This window comes from Drosophila albomicans, chromosome 2R (assembly GCF_009650485.2).
Source record: "Drosophila albomicans strain 15112-1751.03 chromosome 2R, ASM965048v2, whole genome shotgun sequence".
NCBI lineage: Eukaryota > Metazoa > Arthropoda > Insecta > Diptera > Drosophilidae > Drosophila > Drosophila albomicans.
The window spans coordinates 7,868,174-7,889,052 of record NC_047631.2 but is presented as its reverse complement, the minus strand read 5'-3'; the positions used below and the strand labels follow the sequence as shown (position 1 = coordinate 7,889,052).

Sequence of the window (20,879 nt, the reverse complement as noted above, 5' to 3'; positions counted from 1 at the left end):
TTGCACACATCGTAGAAGGGTATAAGAAGGTGCGCCTATTCTTAAATGAGGAAAGGCACACATGAGCTCTGCATTTGCCATCGCTGTTCCATTGTCTAATTACAAAAGATAAACCACAAAAGATGTGATGCGATGTGCTACGATGCTGTGATGCGTCGACGAAGCGGAAATCAAATTAACGAAGCTCTGAAGCTATGTACGCACTCAAATGTTATTAACGTGGACAAAGGGGAGGCAGCTGTTGAGGGGCACGCCCATTAAAAGTTTGACGCCAACCTGCTGCTAAACTTTTTAGCTTCAATGGGACGCTATTAATAATTTAAGCCCATGTCGGATGCAAAAAGTGCAACTGTGGCACGTCGAGGGGGCGTGCCAGCGCCCTTTTACCATCTGTGCTGAGAATAAAATCCGAGTTGTGTTAATTGAAAGCTGAATACAATTGCGCACACTTTTACATTGTTGCAACATTTATTTATTTATTCGACTAGACATTTAATTTCGGACGGCAAAGTGATGATGATGATGATGATGATTATGTTGATTTACATCCCCGGTCGTAAATTGATTTTAATTGCAATGTAAACAGTCGAGTCCTTAATAAAAATTAAATATGAATATAGCAGTCAGCAGTTAACTCTTAATTACATCAATTTATAGGTCAACGGTAATTTAACGAACTGATTTGAAGTTCATTAATTGTAGCCAAAGAATATACAGTTCAGTTCATTCTGAATCTGCAATAAATGAAATTTATTTTCGTTTAAGAAATCCAACTGCCGCCATACAAATTGAAAATATTCAGGAGCTGCAGAAAACATTTGAAACGAATCGTTGATCAAAAGTTGCAATCGAATCGGAAATCACCAAACAAAAATGAAAGAAAGCCACAACCGAGTGTGCTCGACTATGAGATACTCGCTACTCATTTTAAATAATATAAAGCATACCAGATTAATATCAAAGCATACACAAATATACCAAATACAAAATACCAAAATATACCAAAAGGTATATGGTATTACAACCTTAACATACCAAAAAATACAAAAATATAAAAAGGGATATACTAAAACACTTAAAATAGAAAGTAGAATGGATATGGATATATGTATGTATGCAATAAAATACTCAAAATATACTGCAGAATATACATATATGCAATTGTCCACCAACTCAATTAACCACCTATAGTAATTTCAAACTGTTTTTTGTATAACTTCCAAATTTTGTATTTACTAATATATCCGAAATTTTGCTATTCGTTTTTTCGATTTGTTTTGAACAATTACAAATATTTATCTCTATCTCTTATAGAGTCTGAGATCTGAAAGTTAACAGATATACTGTATACATTATGTCGCGTTATAACACCCTTCTACCGTTTGTGTAGCGGGTATAAAAAGTAGCTTTCATAAAAATAGTTTTTCTTTGACGATTGATTGCCAATCAGAGCGCGAGTCAATCAGGAGAGAATACCGAATCAAGTATAAAATATTCATAATACTGTTGTAGTGTGTGTGCCATGTTATGGGCTTTGTGCTCACCTGTAATATGCTTGTTTTGCCGACGCCAGTAGCCCCCAAAAATGCAGCTTTAAGGGGGCCCTGCAGCCATGGCGGCTCTGCACCACCCTCCAGAGTGATACGCTATGCCGAGATGCACTTGTTTTGTATATGTAGCTCCATTTCAATTGAGATTTTTGTTGTGCTATTCGCTGTGGTTGTGTTTGCTGCTCCTTTTTGTTGTCCTTTGGCCGTTGCTCCTTTGGTTGCTGCTCCTGTGCCTGCTCCTGCTCCAGTTCCCGTTGTTTTAATATTGGCTGCTGTTGGTATTGTTGTTGTTGTTGTTGTTTTCGCACTATCACCGACATAATCAACGCTTCGTGTGCTACCGATTAATAGTTTCTTAGAGTTGGTTGGCGATATTGTACTACTCCACATTATATTATTATTGTAATTGCTTATATTATTGTTATTTCTCTTTAACGACGCCAGCTTGACAGATTTAACGATATAGAAATGTGGAGAAGAAATTCCAGGTAAAATGGATTTTATTATTGCAATAATTAATGGTGGATTTCACGTTGTAGTTGTTCTTGTGGTGGTTGTTGTTGTTGTTGTTTTTGTTGAATAAAACAAGGCATAATAAGAGTTTTTGATTCGTCGTTGTCTAAAAAGAGACTGCAAGTAAAGAAAGAAATTTGTTTAAGTACAGATTATAGAGGAAAACTGGTTTTTAAACTTTTAATTTATTTAATTTTAGTAACTTTAATACTGCATTTCACTTTGCAACACACATGTAACATAATCTTAAACAGTATTGCATAGTTAAAATGAAAACGAATGAAATCTGCTGTCGAGTATCTTAGACCTGAGCTTGCTCTTGCTCTTGCTCTAATATTTACATTCAAAACTTTTTAACTAACTTCATTGCACTGCTTTTAATTAACTTAGCAACGTAATTATATTAAAAGTAGGTGTGTTTGTCTACAGAGTTTTGATGCTAAACACTCTTAATGCACAGCTCTGATTTCATTTAACTTTATTTAATTATATTCTGCTGAACTATATAATGCTGTTCTTAAAGTTTCTCTTTTTACAAATCAGATTTTTCCACTATAGTATTACTGAAACCAGGTCTTAGCTACTTTGGTTGACAATCTGGTATATCTTTAACTATATTTCGAATGTATTTCGATGAAATATCATCGATATACCTAATATGGCCTTCGGTATAGTATTTTTGTGGTATATTATCTAACATATTTTAAGAGCAGTGGTATATGTTAAATTTCTACAAAAATATATTACACACTTCTCATATTGGTATTTGTGTGGTTACAAATTATTAATTTCTTTCAAATGTACAATCTAGTGTAAAAAAATTAAACTATGAAATATAAATGATTGATTCATATCGTTGTATCGTTGTATCAGTATTCGGAATTCGTTTATCTGCGGTTTTTGCTTTTTATTATCATTGCTATTTTGTTTGAATTGAATTTGGTAATCAAAGCAGCTATAATTGCATTTTTAAAGTTCACTCAAATTTTACTAAAACAAAGTTAAGTCCGTTTTTATAATGATTATCGAGTATCTTATTTTGTGAAATTGTTTTTGTGTGGGTTATCAATCAGTTTTGTGGCGCTTATTAAATTTATTGAAGTGTCAGCGGATATTGCACATTGATTTTATGATTTCATTTTAATAACATAAATATAACACTGCTGTCTCTTGCTCCCTATTACGCCAATATTGCCCATATTAAATTTCAAATTTCACATTTCACTTCCGCTGAACAACGGAAGCTGATTTCTGGGTCCCAATGCAGGCCGAGTTCTTATTTTCTTTTTGCCTATTTCGCTGTGTCGCCCCCAACGATATTGGAAAAGAAATACGATGGGAGAGAAACTGCTCGATTGGAAAGCACCCTGTGTGAAATGTATTATAAATGCTGACGACATTAGGATGGATTTTTATAACTCGAACCATAGGCAAGCTTAACACATTAAAATAAAAGATCTATTATAAATAACTTGTTGAGAAAACTCTACTTAATGCTATCATACCCTATTAACCATTACTTTTGGCAACGGAGTATAAAAAAAACAACACAAACAAAGCAGCGAGGCGTGAAAAATGAGTGCCAATTTTTATCAGCTTTTTTTGGGGTCTGCAGCTATATGTAAATGTTATCGAAGTGGCCTTATAATTAGAAAACTTTTCCAAACCAAAAAAAAATTATAGAAAAAAAAGAAATGAATAAAAGTAATTTGATTTGATTTGCAGAATGCTAATCGAATGTCGCTTAAAATTGTTCTGCAAAGTTTGCAGACTTTTATGGCAATACTAGAGTTTTTTTTTTGTGTCGTTTAAAAACCAACCACGAAAATGTTTCTTTAATTTTGTGTATTCGATCTACTAATAAATTAGAGAGTGCAACCTTGGGTAACCGCAAAACAATTAATTAGTCCAGCCGCCCACAGAAAATGCCAAAAATTTCATCTATCATCGTCACTAACGGCTCAGGCTTTGGTTAAATTCATTGTTCTTTTTCCTAAATTAAATAACCGCGGGGGGGAATGAGGCGAGAATGGCCACCAAAAATGCCAGACACCTATACAATCTGTGGGCTATTTATAGCAAAGGTTACCAACACAACACAACACAACTCAACTCAACAAAACACATGCTGGAGCAGCTCTTGAAGCATACGTCATCAACGGAAACGGAGGAGCCACACCTACTGCGAAATTACCAGGATGCCAGAAGCTAGAGGCTGCTTATTTGATTTGATTTGATATGGCTATGGGCGTGGATAACTGCTCCACATATGCGTGAACAGTAACAGTAAAGGAAGAAGTAAGCCGCAAAATGTCTGGTTTTGCTTTTGTGTTTTTATTTGCACACACTCTCGTAAACATAAACAAGGACAAGGGGTGAAGTGACGCAATGTTTGACAGCGATGCCTATGGATAATGTCAGCATCTCTCTCTCACACTTTGTGTGTGTATAGTAATCTTTGGCTTTTGGGAACTGGTAATGCGATGGTGATAGCAATTGCTTTAGCTACTTGACTTTTACCCCGGAGAAGTGCGTTTGCGACTGAAACTGGTCAAACAATGGCGGACGAAGTTCATTTGAATAATGTAAATGAAGAACAACCAAGACAACTGGAAAATTATATTTGAACATTTTACTTTTCGCTTTTGTGTTACACTTTTACATTTTCTGTACAAATATTTTATAACTGAAGCACTTTACGCCATTCCCTTTTTACATTGCGCATACGCCCCGTGGCACAATTGATTGATATCCACCACACCGAAAGTATGTAAGCAGCTGCCCTCAATGTATCCGTGTGAAAATGTGTGTATGTGTGTGTGACCATAAATCCGGCAATTGAAAACTTTCCACTTTTCTTTTCATTTTCATTTTCGGCATATTTTCAGCAAACACTCGAAACCACTCAGCATTGAACCAGAGCAATGGAATCACAACCAAAATCGGACAATTGCCGTACGGTTACTTATTCTGCTTTATTCCTGTTCCCCCATCCACATTATCTGCTTTTACAACAAATATACAAGAATGTTTACACCCATACACTCGCTCAGGTCCAAGTACAATTTCTTGTTCATCCATTCAGGCCTCGTCCCAATGCCAGGCTGAACATTTTATGGCCTGTCTGCCTGTGAGTCTTTTGCTGTCTTCACTGGCAGCTTTTGCTTTGTTTTATGCCTCTCTGTTTCTTTTTTTCTATACTCTGTGAATTGATTGGGTGGGGTATATCTTTAAACACAGGTAGATTATTTTTTTATTTTACATTTTATTTTGTAGCTTGTTATTATTACGACTTTCAGTTGAAATTCAAAAATTGTATTTTTACTTTTGATATTTCATCAATTATTTCAATGTATAATTAACAAATAAATAGTAAGTGGTATGTCTGAGTCGAACATTCTCCATCTAAGTTTTCTTACTTCTTTTCTCTTTGTTTTGCTTGTTGTTTCTATTTGAGTTCAACTTTTTTTTTTATGCTTCACGCCACTAAAATTTTATTGGTTTATTTATTGTTTTTAGAGCAAGTCGCTTCAATGCTTGTTTGTTGCCTGTCGCCATTCCGTTGTTATTTTTGTTGTTGCCTGTCGTGGGAGCTTCATCATTTTGTGTACTGCTGTAAGCACTTAACGGTCGACAATCAATTAAAAGTTTTGCCGATTTTAATTGCGTAGGCCTCCGCCTGCAATTGCTTTTGACAACGACAGTCTCTGGACTTAAGGACTCGCCTCTGTCGGCATTAGGGATTCAACTGGCTGTGACCGACTGCACTTGCATGGCTGGGTGTATGGGAAGGATTCCTTGTCAGCTGTGCCGGCTGTCAAAAGGGCTTAGTTCGCATTTTTCGCATGCAAATCAAAGAGTGCCAGCACGACTCCTTCATTCTGCCACTGTGTGTGTGTGTGTGTGTGTGCCAGTGTGCGAGTGTGTGGCAAACTATTTTGGCTTGTAATATGCAAAAAGTGGCAGCCGGGAGCTGCGTCCGTAAGGGGATCTCCCGTTATGCAAATTTACGGTTCGAATGCGCACAGGATGATGACAGTAACGGAAATGAAATGTGTGACTTTTGCTGCCATTGCGATGTGCCCTAAAAAGGATATTGATTTTGCTGTACTCTGTCGTCCTGCGGCTGCCAGCAAAGCTAATAAGAGTCCCAGCTCGAGCAATTCCTATTTACAATTCAAAAAACCGAAGCAAGTATGTATATGATGCTGACTCAAATGAGACAGCTTCTTCCTTGTCGCAGTATTGTGGTTGCTCAATGACGAGTCTATTGTCAAGCTGCCTGGTATGTAACTCAAGCATAGCAGCGAGACCAAAATGATTGCCTGATCAAATGCTAAACTGCACATAAGCTGATTGCTATACGACTCCAGCGCACAGGCAGAAGCTAAACGATACAATTGTAATCAGCTTTAAACTTGGGAGAGAAGGTTTCTGACTCAGCATAATCAGCTTTAAAGTATTAAGGTCTTTCAATTGCTGCTTTATCAAGCCAAGGCAAAGTAAATTGCACTTTAATCCGACGCCCACATTTAAATTGTGTCGATATTAAAGCTAGGCAATTAGTTAAGCGCTTAACGCAATTTGCTGAGACAAAGTGGATGCGAAATATACGTGGCTGGGGATTGTCTCTTCCTCCCCGATTTTATGACTTCAACTACAAATGCGGGAGAAATTGTATCACTTCTTCATATACATACACACACATGCAAGTGTGTCTGTGTCTAATCTCTACATCTGAGTTGATGTCTTAGTGCATGTTTGATATAAGATAATTTTTTACGATTATATGCTCCTAATAAACGCCTGTGGAGACCCAACGGGGAGCATTGCATAACGGTAACAGCTATATAGTGACTACACGACAGACGACAAGACACAGGAACCTGACACGTGCTGTGCCAACTGCTCTTTGGGAGCAGGGAGGGAGGTGGAACGAGAGATTACACAAAGCAAAGGCATCATTCAGTGGAATATCCTTATGTATCCTGCTGACTCGGGTTTTGTCAACTGAGAGGCTATTGCTGTACCAATTACACTGTGCGACACTAAAAGGACCCATGAAGAAGAAGAAAAAGAAGCTGAAATAACATTCTTTAAAAGCAGAAATATTTGAGAGAACTTTTTCGATTCGCAAAACTTATGCAAACTTTACGCACTCTTTATATATAGGACATTAATTACGACCAAGTTCGGGTATAAAAATCAATGGTATTCACATGTCACGATGTAACATAAATGTATAATATATGTACGTATGCAAATGTTATTTACTCCACATTTGAATTTTTTTGTGAAAACTTTTGATTATTGTAATTTGCTGTGCGGTGTTATGGACCACCTGCTGTACGGCTGACACCGCCTACAGATGACAGCGTGTGGCGTGGGCTTTTTACTCCACGACAAAACACTTAAGCACTGTCAATGTGTTTGGATTTCGTTGATTTTGCTTGCACAATGCAAAGAACAGAACGGGGAAAGAGACCCGCCCACATTCATAAGGAAGCAGCTGTTGCCGCGATACAAAACGTTTTACTCCCTTTTTTGCATAAGATTCTCTCGTGGGCCGCTCAAGTGCCTCCTTCTCCTCTTCCTCCCCCCGCTCTGACTTGAGTGTTTAGCAAATACACGAATACTTGCCGTGGCTTACCGCGCCGCACTAAGGTGAGAAGTGAGTTGTGTGGGCGAAGGGGGGAGGCGGAGGGAGTGCAATATGATAGAGCTACCCCCTGTCAGTTTATCACTGGGGAAACTTTAGCACGTGCCTTGGCGCACGATGATTCAGGTTGATTACTCCAACTCATCCTCCACTTAAATGTCGTATAGTTTTTGGGACCGCCTTCTGAGCGCTGAGCAGTGAGCAGTGAGCAGTGGGGAGGACTTAACACCTCGACATCCGTTGAATACAAAATGGACCCGTGCTCGACTTGCACTCGAGTGGCGCTGGAAAAACAAACGAAAAGTTAAACGCATTGCTTTACATTTACTTAACCGAATACTTTTCACCCAACCGCTTAAAACTTTTCCAATATTTCAAGAAATTTCTGCGTTTGTATATTTTTATAATATTTGCTGGTGGTTTTCGCTCCTTTCGTTTCGTTTTGAGTTTTTTTCCCCGTGTTTACCAGCTGTAGCTTTATATAATTGAGTGGAAGGAAGCAGCTTTAACCGCACGAGTTAACCGGGGTAGTTGAAGAACTTGGAGAACTCAATGTAGATGCTCAGCTTCGGCTTCATCTGCAGCGTTTACTCTTTTTGGGCGATTTGCGATTTACAGAAATGAATTCATGCAAGAGATGTGCTTGTTTTTATGACTCTTCCACGAATCGAATCGAAACGAATCGAATCGAACGCCTGTGAGGGGAAAAGTGTGCTTTGCGATTCGATTGCAAATCGAGTTGATATTATGCCACCTCACCAATCGAAAGAGTTGAAATCAAAATATGTACATTTATTTATGGTACAAATATGGAGAGGAATATTGAATTACAATCGCATCGCAATACTCATTTTTGCCAATAGTTATTTTCTTTGTGTAATTGAAACTAATAAATTCTGTGTTGATGCAATTTAATTATTGCTGCAGTTGAAATGTTGAAAATGTTGAAAACATATTTTAATTAACTTAATCTGATCTTCTGATCTTCTGATCTTCTGATAATACTACAAGGAATAACGCACAAAATGTATTATTTTTAAACTCTGTTAGTATCTCCTGATTTCGAGTAACGGTAAGCTAGTGAGCTAGTTACTCGCAACGTTCAGCAGCCGCTTTAATGTTAACAGTCTTATGTTATTTACATTACTCTGCTAAGAATTATGTTAATTACATTATTATGTTACATATTAGGTTACGTCTTTTATGTTAATGTATGCATGTTTAAATGATCAAGTTATTCCTGCTACAATATTTAAAGATCGCATTTTTAAAATAATTTTAAATTGCAGTCTCTTATTTATATATTAGTTTTTAGTTTTCTTGTTATAGCTGTATGAAAATGTTATCGTTTATACTTTATGAAATTTTCTAAAAGCGAAACTATTTCAGTTCAGAGCGACATAAACGATGTGCGCGGGCATTGTGGTATTAACGGCTTTTATTTTTGCATTTGTCGGGCATTCTCATAATTATGCTAATTTCGCATTGTAGTGAAACTATAGTTTGAGCACAATTATTCCGTTAGCTGACAGAGGAATTTGCGCCAAGTCATAAAAGGAAGCCAACTTTGTGACATGGAGGTCATTAGCAGCCATGGCGGTGTGTATGCTTGTTAATACCCATGAAAAGGCTACGTGTGCCCCAGAGAGAGACAAGAGAGAGAGAGAGAGATAGAGAGAGATGAGTGAGGATGATGCGTGGGCAACAAATTGCAAGTGCGAAGCGTTAAACTGAAAACTAGGCCAATAATCGTGTGCTGTCGAAGCGTGGCAGGCAGGTTAACAGATGTCAAAATGGCACGTATTATGGAATTCAAATAGAACAATACTCGGAACTCTGGCAACTTATCGCTATGGCAAACATATTGCAATGCGAATTACGTGAATGTGAGTGTGAGTGTGAGTGTGAGATGTGTGACAAAAACTGAAATCAATAGAATAGAGTTTTGTTCGTTGATGAGTCGAATTGATTGGGAATGCGTGACACACACAGAGTGTTCGACTTGAGATTGCTGTGCAAAAGGCAAACTGTGCGTGTCGAAGATGTGACAAGTAGACCCAATAGACCCAAGGGCGCATAATTGTCGCTGTTGCTGTCGCTGTCACAGTTATAGTCACAGTCACAGTTATAGTTGCGTGCTGTGCTAAAGTTATGTCCTTGCATGGGGTCTGCGCTGGTCGGGTCGGAAATTACGCATATCCTTTAAGAAATTGCAAACGGAAAGTGAAATAATGAAGCAAATGAAGCCAAAAGTGAAAAGTGCCAACAAATCGCAACTTATGACAAACACTAGCGCAAAACTTTGCCCTTTTGCGAAATCAGCTGGGAGACGAAAAGTTTCCATATACTACGTGTATGTATAGTAAACACCTACGTATCTATTTATACACACACACACACACACACCCATACAGTTAGACACACGCACGTGTTTGTAGGTGTAACGAAAGGTGAAATGCCTTCTATTAAAGGAGCAGGGACCGCGCCCATATCACAAAATCAACGAGGCTTGTGCTAATGTCAACAAATGGAATGTCACTTAACTCTGCACAGCTGTGGCTGTCAACTTGCCTGACTAAAGAAACCAGATAGCAACACACACACACACACACACACAAGCATATACACACATGCTCTGGTCGTGGCTAAGAAAGCGTTGTGAAATAAGCTTATGCAAAATTAAATCATTAAAATGCAAGACAGATGAGTTTTTTCTTAAACTGTTTTGCGCACGAGTTGATACACACACTCACACACGCACACACTCCACAACATATAACACTGACACCCACGCACACACACACACACATGATATCTCTGGCGTGCTTGTGCCTAAGTAGATATTTCAGCGAATTCTCATAGAAATAGAGATAAAAACATGGCAACAGAAATTTAAAACGTTTTTAGCCATGCCAGCCAGAGCTATGTTAAGAAGGAAAGGGTCGCGCTCAGTCTTCGTTGACATAACAGCGCCAACGACTTGAAAAAACACCCTTCCACACTCACACTCGCATACACAACCACTCACCATCCACACACTCCACCTACACGCATAAATAGCTACTCATACACACACACACTAACTTGTATGTATTATGCAAAAACAGAACAGGGCATAGAAAATTTAAGCTGCCATACTCGGGTTGCCATTTGAGCCCAAAGTTAAATACTCTTACGCAACTTTAATGTCATTCAACAGTTGTGTATACAAATAGATTTCGCTTTTTTGTGCTCTAAGAGAAACCATAATTGAGGTAACATTTTAAATATAACGACAAAATATTGTAAATATCATAAATTTCTCATTTTTCACAGAAAAACATATTTTTAACTTCGAATTTCTATTTTATAAATTATTTAATATTTTTCATATTCTATTTGTAATTTAGAATTAATATTGTATTTATACTTTAAGTATTACCTACAAATTTGCACAAGTTGCACACAACAAATATTTAGCTTTCTTTGATACTATTTGTTTATTTAGTTTACTTTCAAAAAATTTCCAAAATATTGATTTAGTCATCTTATAGTTTTTTAATTCTTTTTAAAAGTTGTAATTTATATTCGTATACTTTTTTATATCTTTAAGAATTGAAAGCAAAATTGAATTATTCTCTGTTTATTTGCAGAAGTTGCTGACAACAATTATTTTGCTTTCTTGAATATTACATTTATTTAAACTTTTGCAAGCATTCTTATTTTAAATATTAAATTCGTAGTTGAATGTTTTTGTAATTATATTTACAAGTTTTAATTTATGTTCCTCCTTTTCTCACAACAAATCAATTGCTTGCTTTGATTTCATGTGAAAAAAAAGTAAGAGCAAGTTTTCAAATTGCAATCCATTAGCTTACACACGTTTGGTAATCGATAATTTAAAGACTCGCTTTGAATTCCCTAATCAAAAGTAAAAAGTAATTCAAGTAATAGAGCTGTCTGGGCAACTGTGCGTATACTTAATGCAAAATACATGTATTTACCACAAGGCGAATGGGCTAAAGCCAAAACCTATTCACTCAAGCACTAAGTATACGTGTTGCTCTGCTCTTTATTAGCATGTCACGCAGGCAATCGGATACCCTGCATTTTACACTCGATGCTGTCAATGGCCTCGCCTTGCGATATTTGCGAGATGTCTTGAGTTTCTGTGCTTAACATGAAAGCGCTTATGTTTGCCGTAGCCAAACTTGCGATGCGGCATGCATTTACTTGTTTTGTTTATCCATGTGTAGGCGTGTCTAACGCCCCCATAAGTGTACGTGTGCGTTGGCAAGCCAGAGACTAAGAAATTAAATTCTAGTTACGCTCACAGAATTTAAAAGCATAGCCAAAAAAAGAAACAAGTTAGAATGCTACAGTCGAGTGTGCTCGACTGTGAGATACCCGCTAACCATTTTGAATGAAAGTAAAACAGTGCGGTTTGTTTTTAAAATATGCCACATAATATACCATAAAAACGCTAAGAATATTGCATATGATATATTTGGTATATTGGTCTAGTTCTACTTTTAAAATATACCATAGCGTGCAAAATATACCAGATTTTCAGATAAAGTAACTAAGACACGTAGTAATTATAATTTAACAAATACTATGTTTGGTATATTGACATTGTACAACATTTAAAATATACCATAGAGTGCAAAATATACCAAATGGTCAGCTAAAGCCACTAAGACCCATAATAAGTATTCGTAATTTACCATACAGAAGTATTTTTTCAATAACTTCTACAATTTATCTCTGATCGCAACCAAATATGTGGTAAATATTACTACTATTGCTTCAAAATTACGATTGTTATTAAATTTTTGTAGATGTACGCAGGCGGAAGTGGGGGAGGCGAAAATTTGAAACAAACTGAATCTGCGTACTGTCAAAGAAAATTGTTTCTATAGTTTATTATCTCTGAGATATAGATGCTCATAGGAACGGACAGACGGCACAAAGTTATCATACCCTTCTACCCTATGGGTAGCTGGTATGAAAAGAAAAGGCGAATAGAGAAAAAAAACATCGTGATTGAGGCGGTTAGCGACTCGAAGGCGTGACACGGCCATTGAACGTGTCCAAATTGCCGAAATGCGTCAAAATTATGTTGATGTTGTACGTGCCTTGATGTCGATGGCTCTACAAATTGAATACGAGAATTGCGAGTATTTAAGCGATTGAGCTAAAGTGTAGCCCAGTCTTAGGCGCAACTTTAAAAATGTGCTGTGTCTGTGTGTGTGTGTGTGTGTGGGCGACAGCTTTGTGTGTGGTATTAATAGAAAAATGTAATTTAGCCGAACTGCGCTGGATTTGCGTTTTCCCAGCGAAATGATTGATAAAGGAGAAGCCTTGAGAATCATGAATATATATATGTATAGTATGTATTTGCAAGTACTTGTACAAAAGTTGTTTGTTGTTTGTGCTCAAACATCATTTCTGCTTTAACTCTCCGTCACTCGACGGGGGGTGGGGGCAACGCCTTCAAGTTTTATTTTTGGTTTTTGTTACTTGTTTTTTTTCTACCCGCATCGTATCGCATCGCATCGAGGTGACTTCTCATTTGCCTTGGCCCCCAACCATTTGCATGTCGCTTTTAATGACTTTTTGTGTAGGAATTTTTGCCTTTTGGCAATTTGTTGGCAACATTGTCAGCGCCTGAGCCCGGTCTCTTGGATAATCAGGTCATGCCTGCCTATCATTGTGCATGCTTGGGGTGAGCTATGATGATTATAAATTTTATTATGGCAACATTGTTGAGCTGCAAATTGGCAGCTGCCGCCGCCGCCTGGCTTGCTTGAGTCGTAAGTGGCAGACGCAGATGATTTGGAAACCTAAACAAGTCATGCTCGTGGGTGTTCAACTAATTTACATCTCGACTCACACTCACACTTACACTCGCTATCTGGCACTCACACTCGCACTCGTATTCATATTCACATTCACATTCACATGCACATTCTCTGAAGCTGCTGCTGCTGAAGCCGCAGAGCTCGTTAAAATGTCTGAGAGTTTGCTTGACTGGGGTCAAAATCTGTGCACCATAAACCACGATTCAAACACATCCACAAGCCTCAGTTTGCATATGTCTAAGTAGGACAGCGTGCATGTGTGTGATTGTCCTTGTGGCGAAGACACATGGCAGAGCCATAAAACAAATAAATTCGAAACGACATCAAAAATATGATGTACTTGGAAACCCGCATTTTCACAGCAGAAGAAGATGAATTTGTAGTGAGGTGTAGTTTTAATTAAGAAAAGTGAAAGGTTTCGCTTGAGAAGAGTTAACAAACGTGGTTGTCTGATAAATTGAAAATAAATTCGATACAACTCAATACAAGAAGATATTTTCATCTGTATATCACTCATACGACGTGTGCGACAAAAGTTTCACTTCCAGCACACTTTTTGGCCAATCAAATGCGTGTGTGTGTATGTGCGTTCGGTGACAGCATGTAAATGATGTGGCATGCTTGTGTGTCTCTGTGGTGAAACTTTCTGTGTGCGGCCATAACAAAGTTGCATGCATAAATTGACAATGGAACGGGAGAAAGCAAATGGCAATGGCATTGGCATTGGCGATGGCGATAGCGATGGCAACTATGAAATATGCGAAACATGTGCCGGCAATTTGGTCATAACCTTTGACAATGCATCAGCTCAGCTCTCTCGCTCTCTCTCTCTTTCGCTTTGAACCCAGCTCAGCGAGTGGCAAACGGAAGCGATAAGCTTTGACAGGACACAACTTTTCAATTGTCGAAACTGCAGGAAACGTGAAAAATGACAACTGTAGCAACTAGCTGGAGGTGGAATGCTAAATGATAGCTAGGTGACAACAATGACAAGGTATGACAGCACACAAAAGACTCCTTGTCAAGAGTTGGTCAACAACTTTGCTTTCATTAGCAGCTAGCAGCCAGCAGCCAGCAGCAGCTAATTATTATAGTCACAAATGGGGGCAAGTTGAGGCTGCTCTGCTGCAGCTGGGAATGTAACTACTAATCCTTTTCTTGTTCTCGCAGCATTTTTAATAAAAATTAATGCGCCATAATCTGAAAAGTGCTCATAAAGCGCCTCTTAAAAATGCTCATAAAAGCGAGCATGTTCGTTGTTTGTGACTATAACTAAACACATACTTAAGCAGCCAGCATATATAGACATACATATACACTCTCATACATAGAAAGTAGTAGGTTCTCCTATTTATGTGTACAGTCATTGCTGTAATAAGTATTTTGTTGTTGTTGTTGAGGTTTTCTATGCCCCACGCATAAATAAGCCCTCCCCACACACACACACACATTTATAAGCATGTATGTACACTGGAGAACGGATTGGGGTTGCTTCGAGTAAATTCTGCATTAAAATTGTCAAGGCGGCAGTTTATTTTAATTTATTACATTTTATAAGCAACGAATTAATTTGTGAGGCTTTGTTACGTGTTCATATGCGTAAAAGCAATGAATTGGCATTTAAATAAGTCAACGCAATAAAATGCCTTCAAATGTCCTTAAATATACGTCTTTCCGTTTTAGCATAAGGAAGGGAGACGTTTAGTGGGGGAGTAATATAATGACTATTGACTTTAGTTCTTTAAGTTGCTTATAAATTTGCAAAGTCAAGTTTTTGTATGCGTTTAGGATTTTCAACTTTGCTCAAACAATTTCATTTCACCCTCCTTTATTCCACGTCAAGATATCCCTTATATTTAGCCCAGAGTTCACTTAACTTTTTGCATCGAACACTAGATGGCGCTGCTGCCAAATTGTTGCTAGTAATCGCCAAACACTTTTTAAAGGGCTTAGTTTACCTAATTCGTTCTACCAATATTAAACTATGGACTACTAAGCTGATTAAGTTTTGTCTTTACTATCACCATCATTATCTTTAGATTTATATAGCTCATAATTTGTAATTATGGTTTTATATTAGTTATGCATTAATTATGAATGTCTCAGTTTATTTATCTTAAACACTTAAAATACATTTATTAATTAAATTTGAAATGTAGTTTTTGTGTTTTACTAACATTTTGATAGTTCAGATAAACTCATTTAGTTTAATAATAAATTTAATATAATTTAAATTGATCACAAACAGAAATATTAAATGTTAGTTACAAAAAAGTATAATTTTAAATAATTTTTGTAGGATATCTATAAATTTTTGTACTTGACTTTACATATTTTGATCGTTCATTTGTCTTAGGCTTGTTAAAAATACATTATTTTAAGTGTTTCCATTTGCTCTTTAATGCGAATTTACGAACCGAATAAGTTCATGTAGATCTCTCTTATTGGCTGTGTCTGTGCATAATCGTAAATTGTTGGTGCCTCACAGACACACACACACAAATACACATATTCGCAAGGCAATTTAATAATAGTTTGGTCATAAATCTAATAAACTTAAAAGCAAAACAACAATAAACTACCAAGAACATGTCCCAGAGATAACAGTCAGCCAGGATGTCACATAACATGGCCTATGAGAACATGGACACAGCGCAGCAGCAAGGGAAAAAGACGATCCAAATGCTTTAACATCAACAACAACAAAAACAACAAGAGCAACAGCAATAACGACAGTGTGAAGCGGGTTATTATGTGGCCAACAGGGCCACACGAAATGGCAAATAAATTTAATTGCGAGTGCAAAAGGAAAAGCAATGGGAGCAGAAAACATGCAGGGAATCGGGAGGGGAAGCCAATTGAGTGGCAGCTCCATAAGGTGCAGCTTGTTCACGAGGCAAGTCCGACCTGCCAGGTTGCATAATCAATTTGAAAAATTAATCAACTTTTAAGCGCAGTCGAGAGACGGAACGAATCGAGTAAGACGGGTCGTATGAGTGATGTGTGCGATGCAGTGACGGCTGCACTGCACGTTATTGAAAACTAGTCAGCTGAAGAATATTGGAGAGCAAATGACGGACTAGAAGATATTACTTGTTAACGGAAAAACTAAGAATAAAGGACAAGCTATTCAGTTTTTGGACAATTTTCCTTTCTCTTTACCAGAGTTGCTTCACTTATCAAGCACACTCTTTGTTTGCCAACTCTGTGCAGGGTAACACAATGTGTGCTTACTACAAAATTGGCAAATATCCACAAGCTGAGTGTGAAAATGATTTAAAGGACTAGCAGCTGATGTTCAATGTTATTCCATTTAACAAATGCCATTTGATGTTCACTAAAATTTAATTTGTTTGAATTGCAATTTGAAATTGATTTTTTGTTCATTTCGTTTTCAAGAATGACAGACAAAATTGAAAAACTAGCTAAAATGTGATTTGTTGTTTTGGACTTTAAGCTCAATTAAATTTGCATTGCCAAACTGAATGATTGATTTGAAAAAGATTTTCAAATAATTGCGAATCCAGTAAAAATCATTTAATTGAATAGTTTTTGATTACATTTCATATTTGCTGTGGTATTTATTTGCATTTACATACACATCAACAGAATTTGATTCACTGCTCAAAGTAGCATTGAAATTTCGAGCTTCGAAATTATTGTAACATATTTTGTGGAGTTTCCCCACACAACAAGTCATGCTAGTCATGTCTAGCAACACATTCAATACATTTCTTTAACATCAAGTCCAACACAAAAGCTGAAGGCTGAAGCATGGCGCAACGCTGCGCTAATGATTGTCAATCTGAGCAGCAGGCAATGCGACGTCATCGTCCGCATCGAGAGCTGCACGGAGATCAAGGACATCAGGAGGCATCGCTGGCTAAGCTACCGCCGGGTAAATTGGGCAAACAGGTGCCACCCAATAGCATTGTCGGTGGCAGATACCGACTGTTGAGCCCCTTGGGCTGTGGATCCTTTGGGGAACTGTATCGAGCCATCAGCGTGCAGACTGGCGAGGAGGTTGCCGTCAAGTTGGAGTGCACCAATGTCAGATATCCGCAGTTGCCGCGCGAGGGAAAGATCTATAATATACTGCGGGGTGGAATTGGATTTCCACGCGTCCGCTACTTTGGCACCGAGAGCAACTACAATGTGTTGGTTGTGGACTTGTTGGGTCCCACTCTGGAGGATTTGTTGAACTTTTGTGCACGCAGTTTTAGCCTGAAGACAACACTAATGCTGGCCGATCAGATACTGGCACGTGTCGAGTACTTGCACATGAATTGTCTGCTGCATCGCGACATCAAGCCGGAGAACTTCCTCATGGGTCTGGGCAGTCAGCGTACTCGCGTCTTCATGATTGATTTCGGCCTGGCCAAGCGTTACTATCGCCCCAGCATCCGCAAGCACATCGCCTACAATGAACGACACGAGCTCGTTGGCACCGCTCGCTACGCCTCGGTGCACGCCCACTTTGCGGAGCAGGGACGTCGCGATGACCTGGAATCTGTGGGCTACTTGCTGCTCTACTTTTTGCGTGGTCGCCTGCCCTGGCAGGGACTTAATGCAGAGACGCGTGTGCAGAAGTATGAGAAGATTGCCGAAAGCAAATCCACTTTGGAATTAAGTGCTCTATGTGCTGGAGTGCCGTCAGAGTTTCACATTTACATGAAATACTGTCGCGGTCTGCACTTTACCGAGCAGCCCGACTATGTGTTTTTGCGTCAACTGTTTAAGAAACTCTTTCGCAGTCACTTTCTGCTCTACGACTATCTGTACGATTGGGTGGACATCAAGCTGGAGATGGCTCAACAAAGGAACCGAATAGCTCAGAAATACGATAAGGATAAGGAGCGAAATCGAAGGAGGGAACGCAAATCAATGGCACGTCAGCCTCATCATCATCATCAGCCTCTTGAGGAGCAGCCGCGGGAAGAGTTTGTGGAGTGAGAAGTCGCCTTTTTAATTAACTGCAAGCTAACTATGTTTGGCATGCTTTTATCCATTACCCGTTATCCGTTCAACGTGTGTGTTGTTAGTCAGCGTGTTGGTGTGAGGGAGATAATGATTGTGAGAGAGAGAGAGAAAGTCCGCTGTCTATCCTTTGTTTATCAAATCAATAGCTCCAACCATTCGGCGAACCTCGAACTCTCGCAACTTTTTTTTTTGTCTCATTATCGCGGAGTTCTGTCTTTTGGTCTCTGTGAAATCTGAATACTCTTCTGTTATTCATAGCATGCTAAGCTAACTCTATGATCTGCCATACTAATTGTATAATAGTTTGGCTAATATTGTTCTTTCAATTTACTTTATGTGTAAAATTGTTGATTTCTGGCAGTATTAAAACACTAAAAATAATAAAAAAAAATATTTCAAAATTAAATTTTTTATATTTCATATAAATATGGAATATACTCTCCAAAATGAATGAAATCGTTACATTTATCGTGTTTCGGGATAAAATACTTGATTTAGTCTACAAAATTATTGAGTAAAGCGAATCTTTTTTTTGTGCGGAAACTTACTTAAGCTGTCGATGTAGAGCTGAGCGATTCAGAGATAAATAAGAAAATTCGTAAATATTGTTAAACTAAATTGTTAATGGCATCAGTTTTGAAATACATAATTATCCCGATAATGGTTCCGTTTTGGATTAAATTCGAAGTATTTTTCCTGGAAATATACATTTGTTTGCATTTTATATTCTTCTCTATTCGCAAGCTTCTCCCGAAAAGAGTATGACTTGTGTTTTGCAAGGTATACGAATATTTCCTGGCTGAAATAATGCCAACTCATGAGCACCCCGCACACTCACACACACATTGTCAGAGCTTGTTAATAAAAGGGTTAATTAGAAGGCAAGTCAGGGCATGTAATCGGCACCGGCAACGGATGAAGCATCTCAAACCTTCTCTCCAATAGCCGCGAGTTGCTGCTAGTTTCAGCTGAGGGAAAAGAAGGCCAGCCAAGCTAAGATCTTTGGCAAGACAAAGTATATAAGTAGTATGCTTAGTTGTGCTGCAATAATGTGAAATGGAGCACACACACACACACACACACACATGCATGCACACACTCGCACATATTCGTACAAATGGCGACTTAACTATTTGCTGGCCCAAAGCGATTTAGATGAGCTCTTTTCATAAGACTCCCCACTGGCAGCATGTGTGCGAGTGTGAGTGCGAGTAGAGCAGACATAAGAAGCGTGTATGAGTCTATAAATAACTCGCCTGGTCGCACGTACTGCGGCATCATGGCGCTGCTTGGACTTTCTTTGTGTCTGTGTGTTTGTTTGCGCCTGGCTGAGCAGCGACTTGGGACCAACGCGCTGGTGAAGCCAAATCCCCCTAGATGCCGCATACTCAAAATCCGCAAACTTGCCGCGTGCTGATGCATGCCTAATGCTAACCGCTGCATACATCCTCCACACACACACACACACATACACGCACATAGAGTGCGCTGAAGCATAGCAATATTTGGTTTCGATTTTGGTTTTGGTTTTTCGGTAAACCATTTGAAATTACGTCTTTTTCTCTATTCTTATCTGAAGTCGTTTTATTTTTGTTGTTCTCTTCGTCTTGATCCCCTAAAGTCCGCTTAGCGAAATGGCAACAAATTTGTATTTTATTTATAAGTTGAGTAGCAGGCAATGACCAAGCATATTAAGAACGAGTATGCAAAGGATATGTCAGTTGATGGGTCCATTTGGGCTTCAGCTTGGGCGACATTCAAATTGGTCACTTAACGAAATCGAATGATTTACAGGTCAATAACGATTTCAGGCGGCTAAAGATGGCCAAATGATTACCCTTAGCATTAAGATGTTCATCATTCGGTCGATGGCATGACTATTGATTATTAAATTATTATATCCGAGGGTCAAGCTTCGAAAACTGAAATTTACTAAATAAGTTTGTTTGTTCATTTTTGATTAGTGAACGAAGTCGTTCGATTCTTTCGTTTTCACAAAGTTAAGAATTGCCACATCAATTCAAATAGAAGGACTTTTCATAAATTAAACAAGTAAACAAGAACAAACGAAATATCAAAAGTGAACAAAGAAACAAAAAGAACGCTGAAGGTGAACTTATTCAGTTCGTTTATTTCACTGAAAATAGCAATAAATAATTGTATGACAGTAAATGTAATAAAATTCAAAATTCACAAATGTGAACTAAAAGAAGTTCAATTAAATAAAATGTAATAACATCATTCGCCCATTTTACTTAATAAAATATTCAAATATTTCATAGCATTAAAATACAAAAACGAAGACTCTTTCAAGGCAGTTTATAAAATGTAGAA

At 38.0% G+C, this 20,879-nt stretch overlaps 2 protein-coding genes across 2 annotated transcripts in view; one reads left to right on the top strand and one right to left on the bottom strand.

Moving 5' to 3' along the window:
• The window catches only part of LOC117574897 (ras-like protein family member 10B), a 50,330-nt gene that overhangs the window by 18,725 nt on the left and 10,726 nt on the right, over positions 1-20,879 (bottom strand). The window contains 1 exon segment of the mRNA XM_052006813.1: positions 1,545-2,180. Within this exon segment, the coding sequence (XP_051862773.1) occupies positions 1,545-1,940 (396 nt within the window). The 5' untranslated portion in view covers positions 1,941-2,180.
• On the top strand, positions 17,232-18,947 carry LOC117576937 (casein kinase I). The gene has a single exon (XM_034262082.2). It carries the CDS (start codon positions 17,340-17,342, stop codon positions 18,516-18,518), a length of 1,179 nt encoding a protein of 392 aa, XP_034117973.1. The 5' UTR covers positions 17,232-17,339; the 3' UTR covers positions 18,519-18,947.

Bases quoted from the DNA above. Each gene is read 5' to 3' on its own strand.
- LOC117576937 (XM_034262082.2), top strand. From the start codon at position 17,340: ATGGCGCAACGCTGCGCTAATGATTGTCAATCTGAGCAGCAGGCAATG.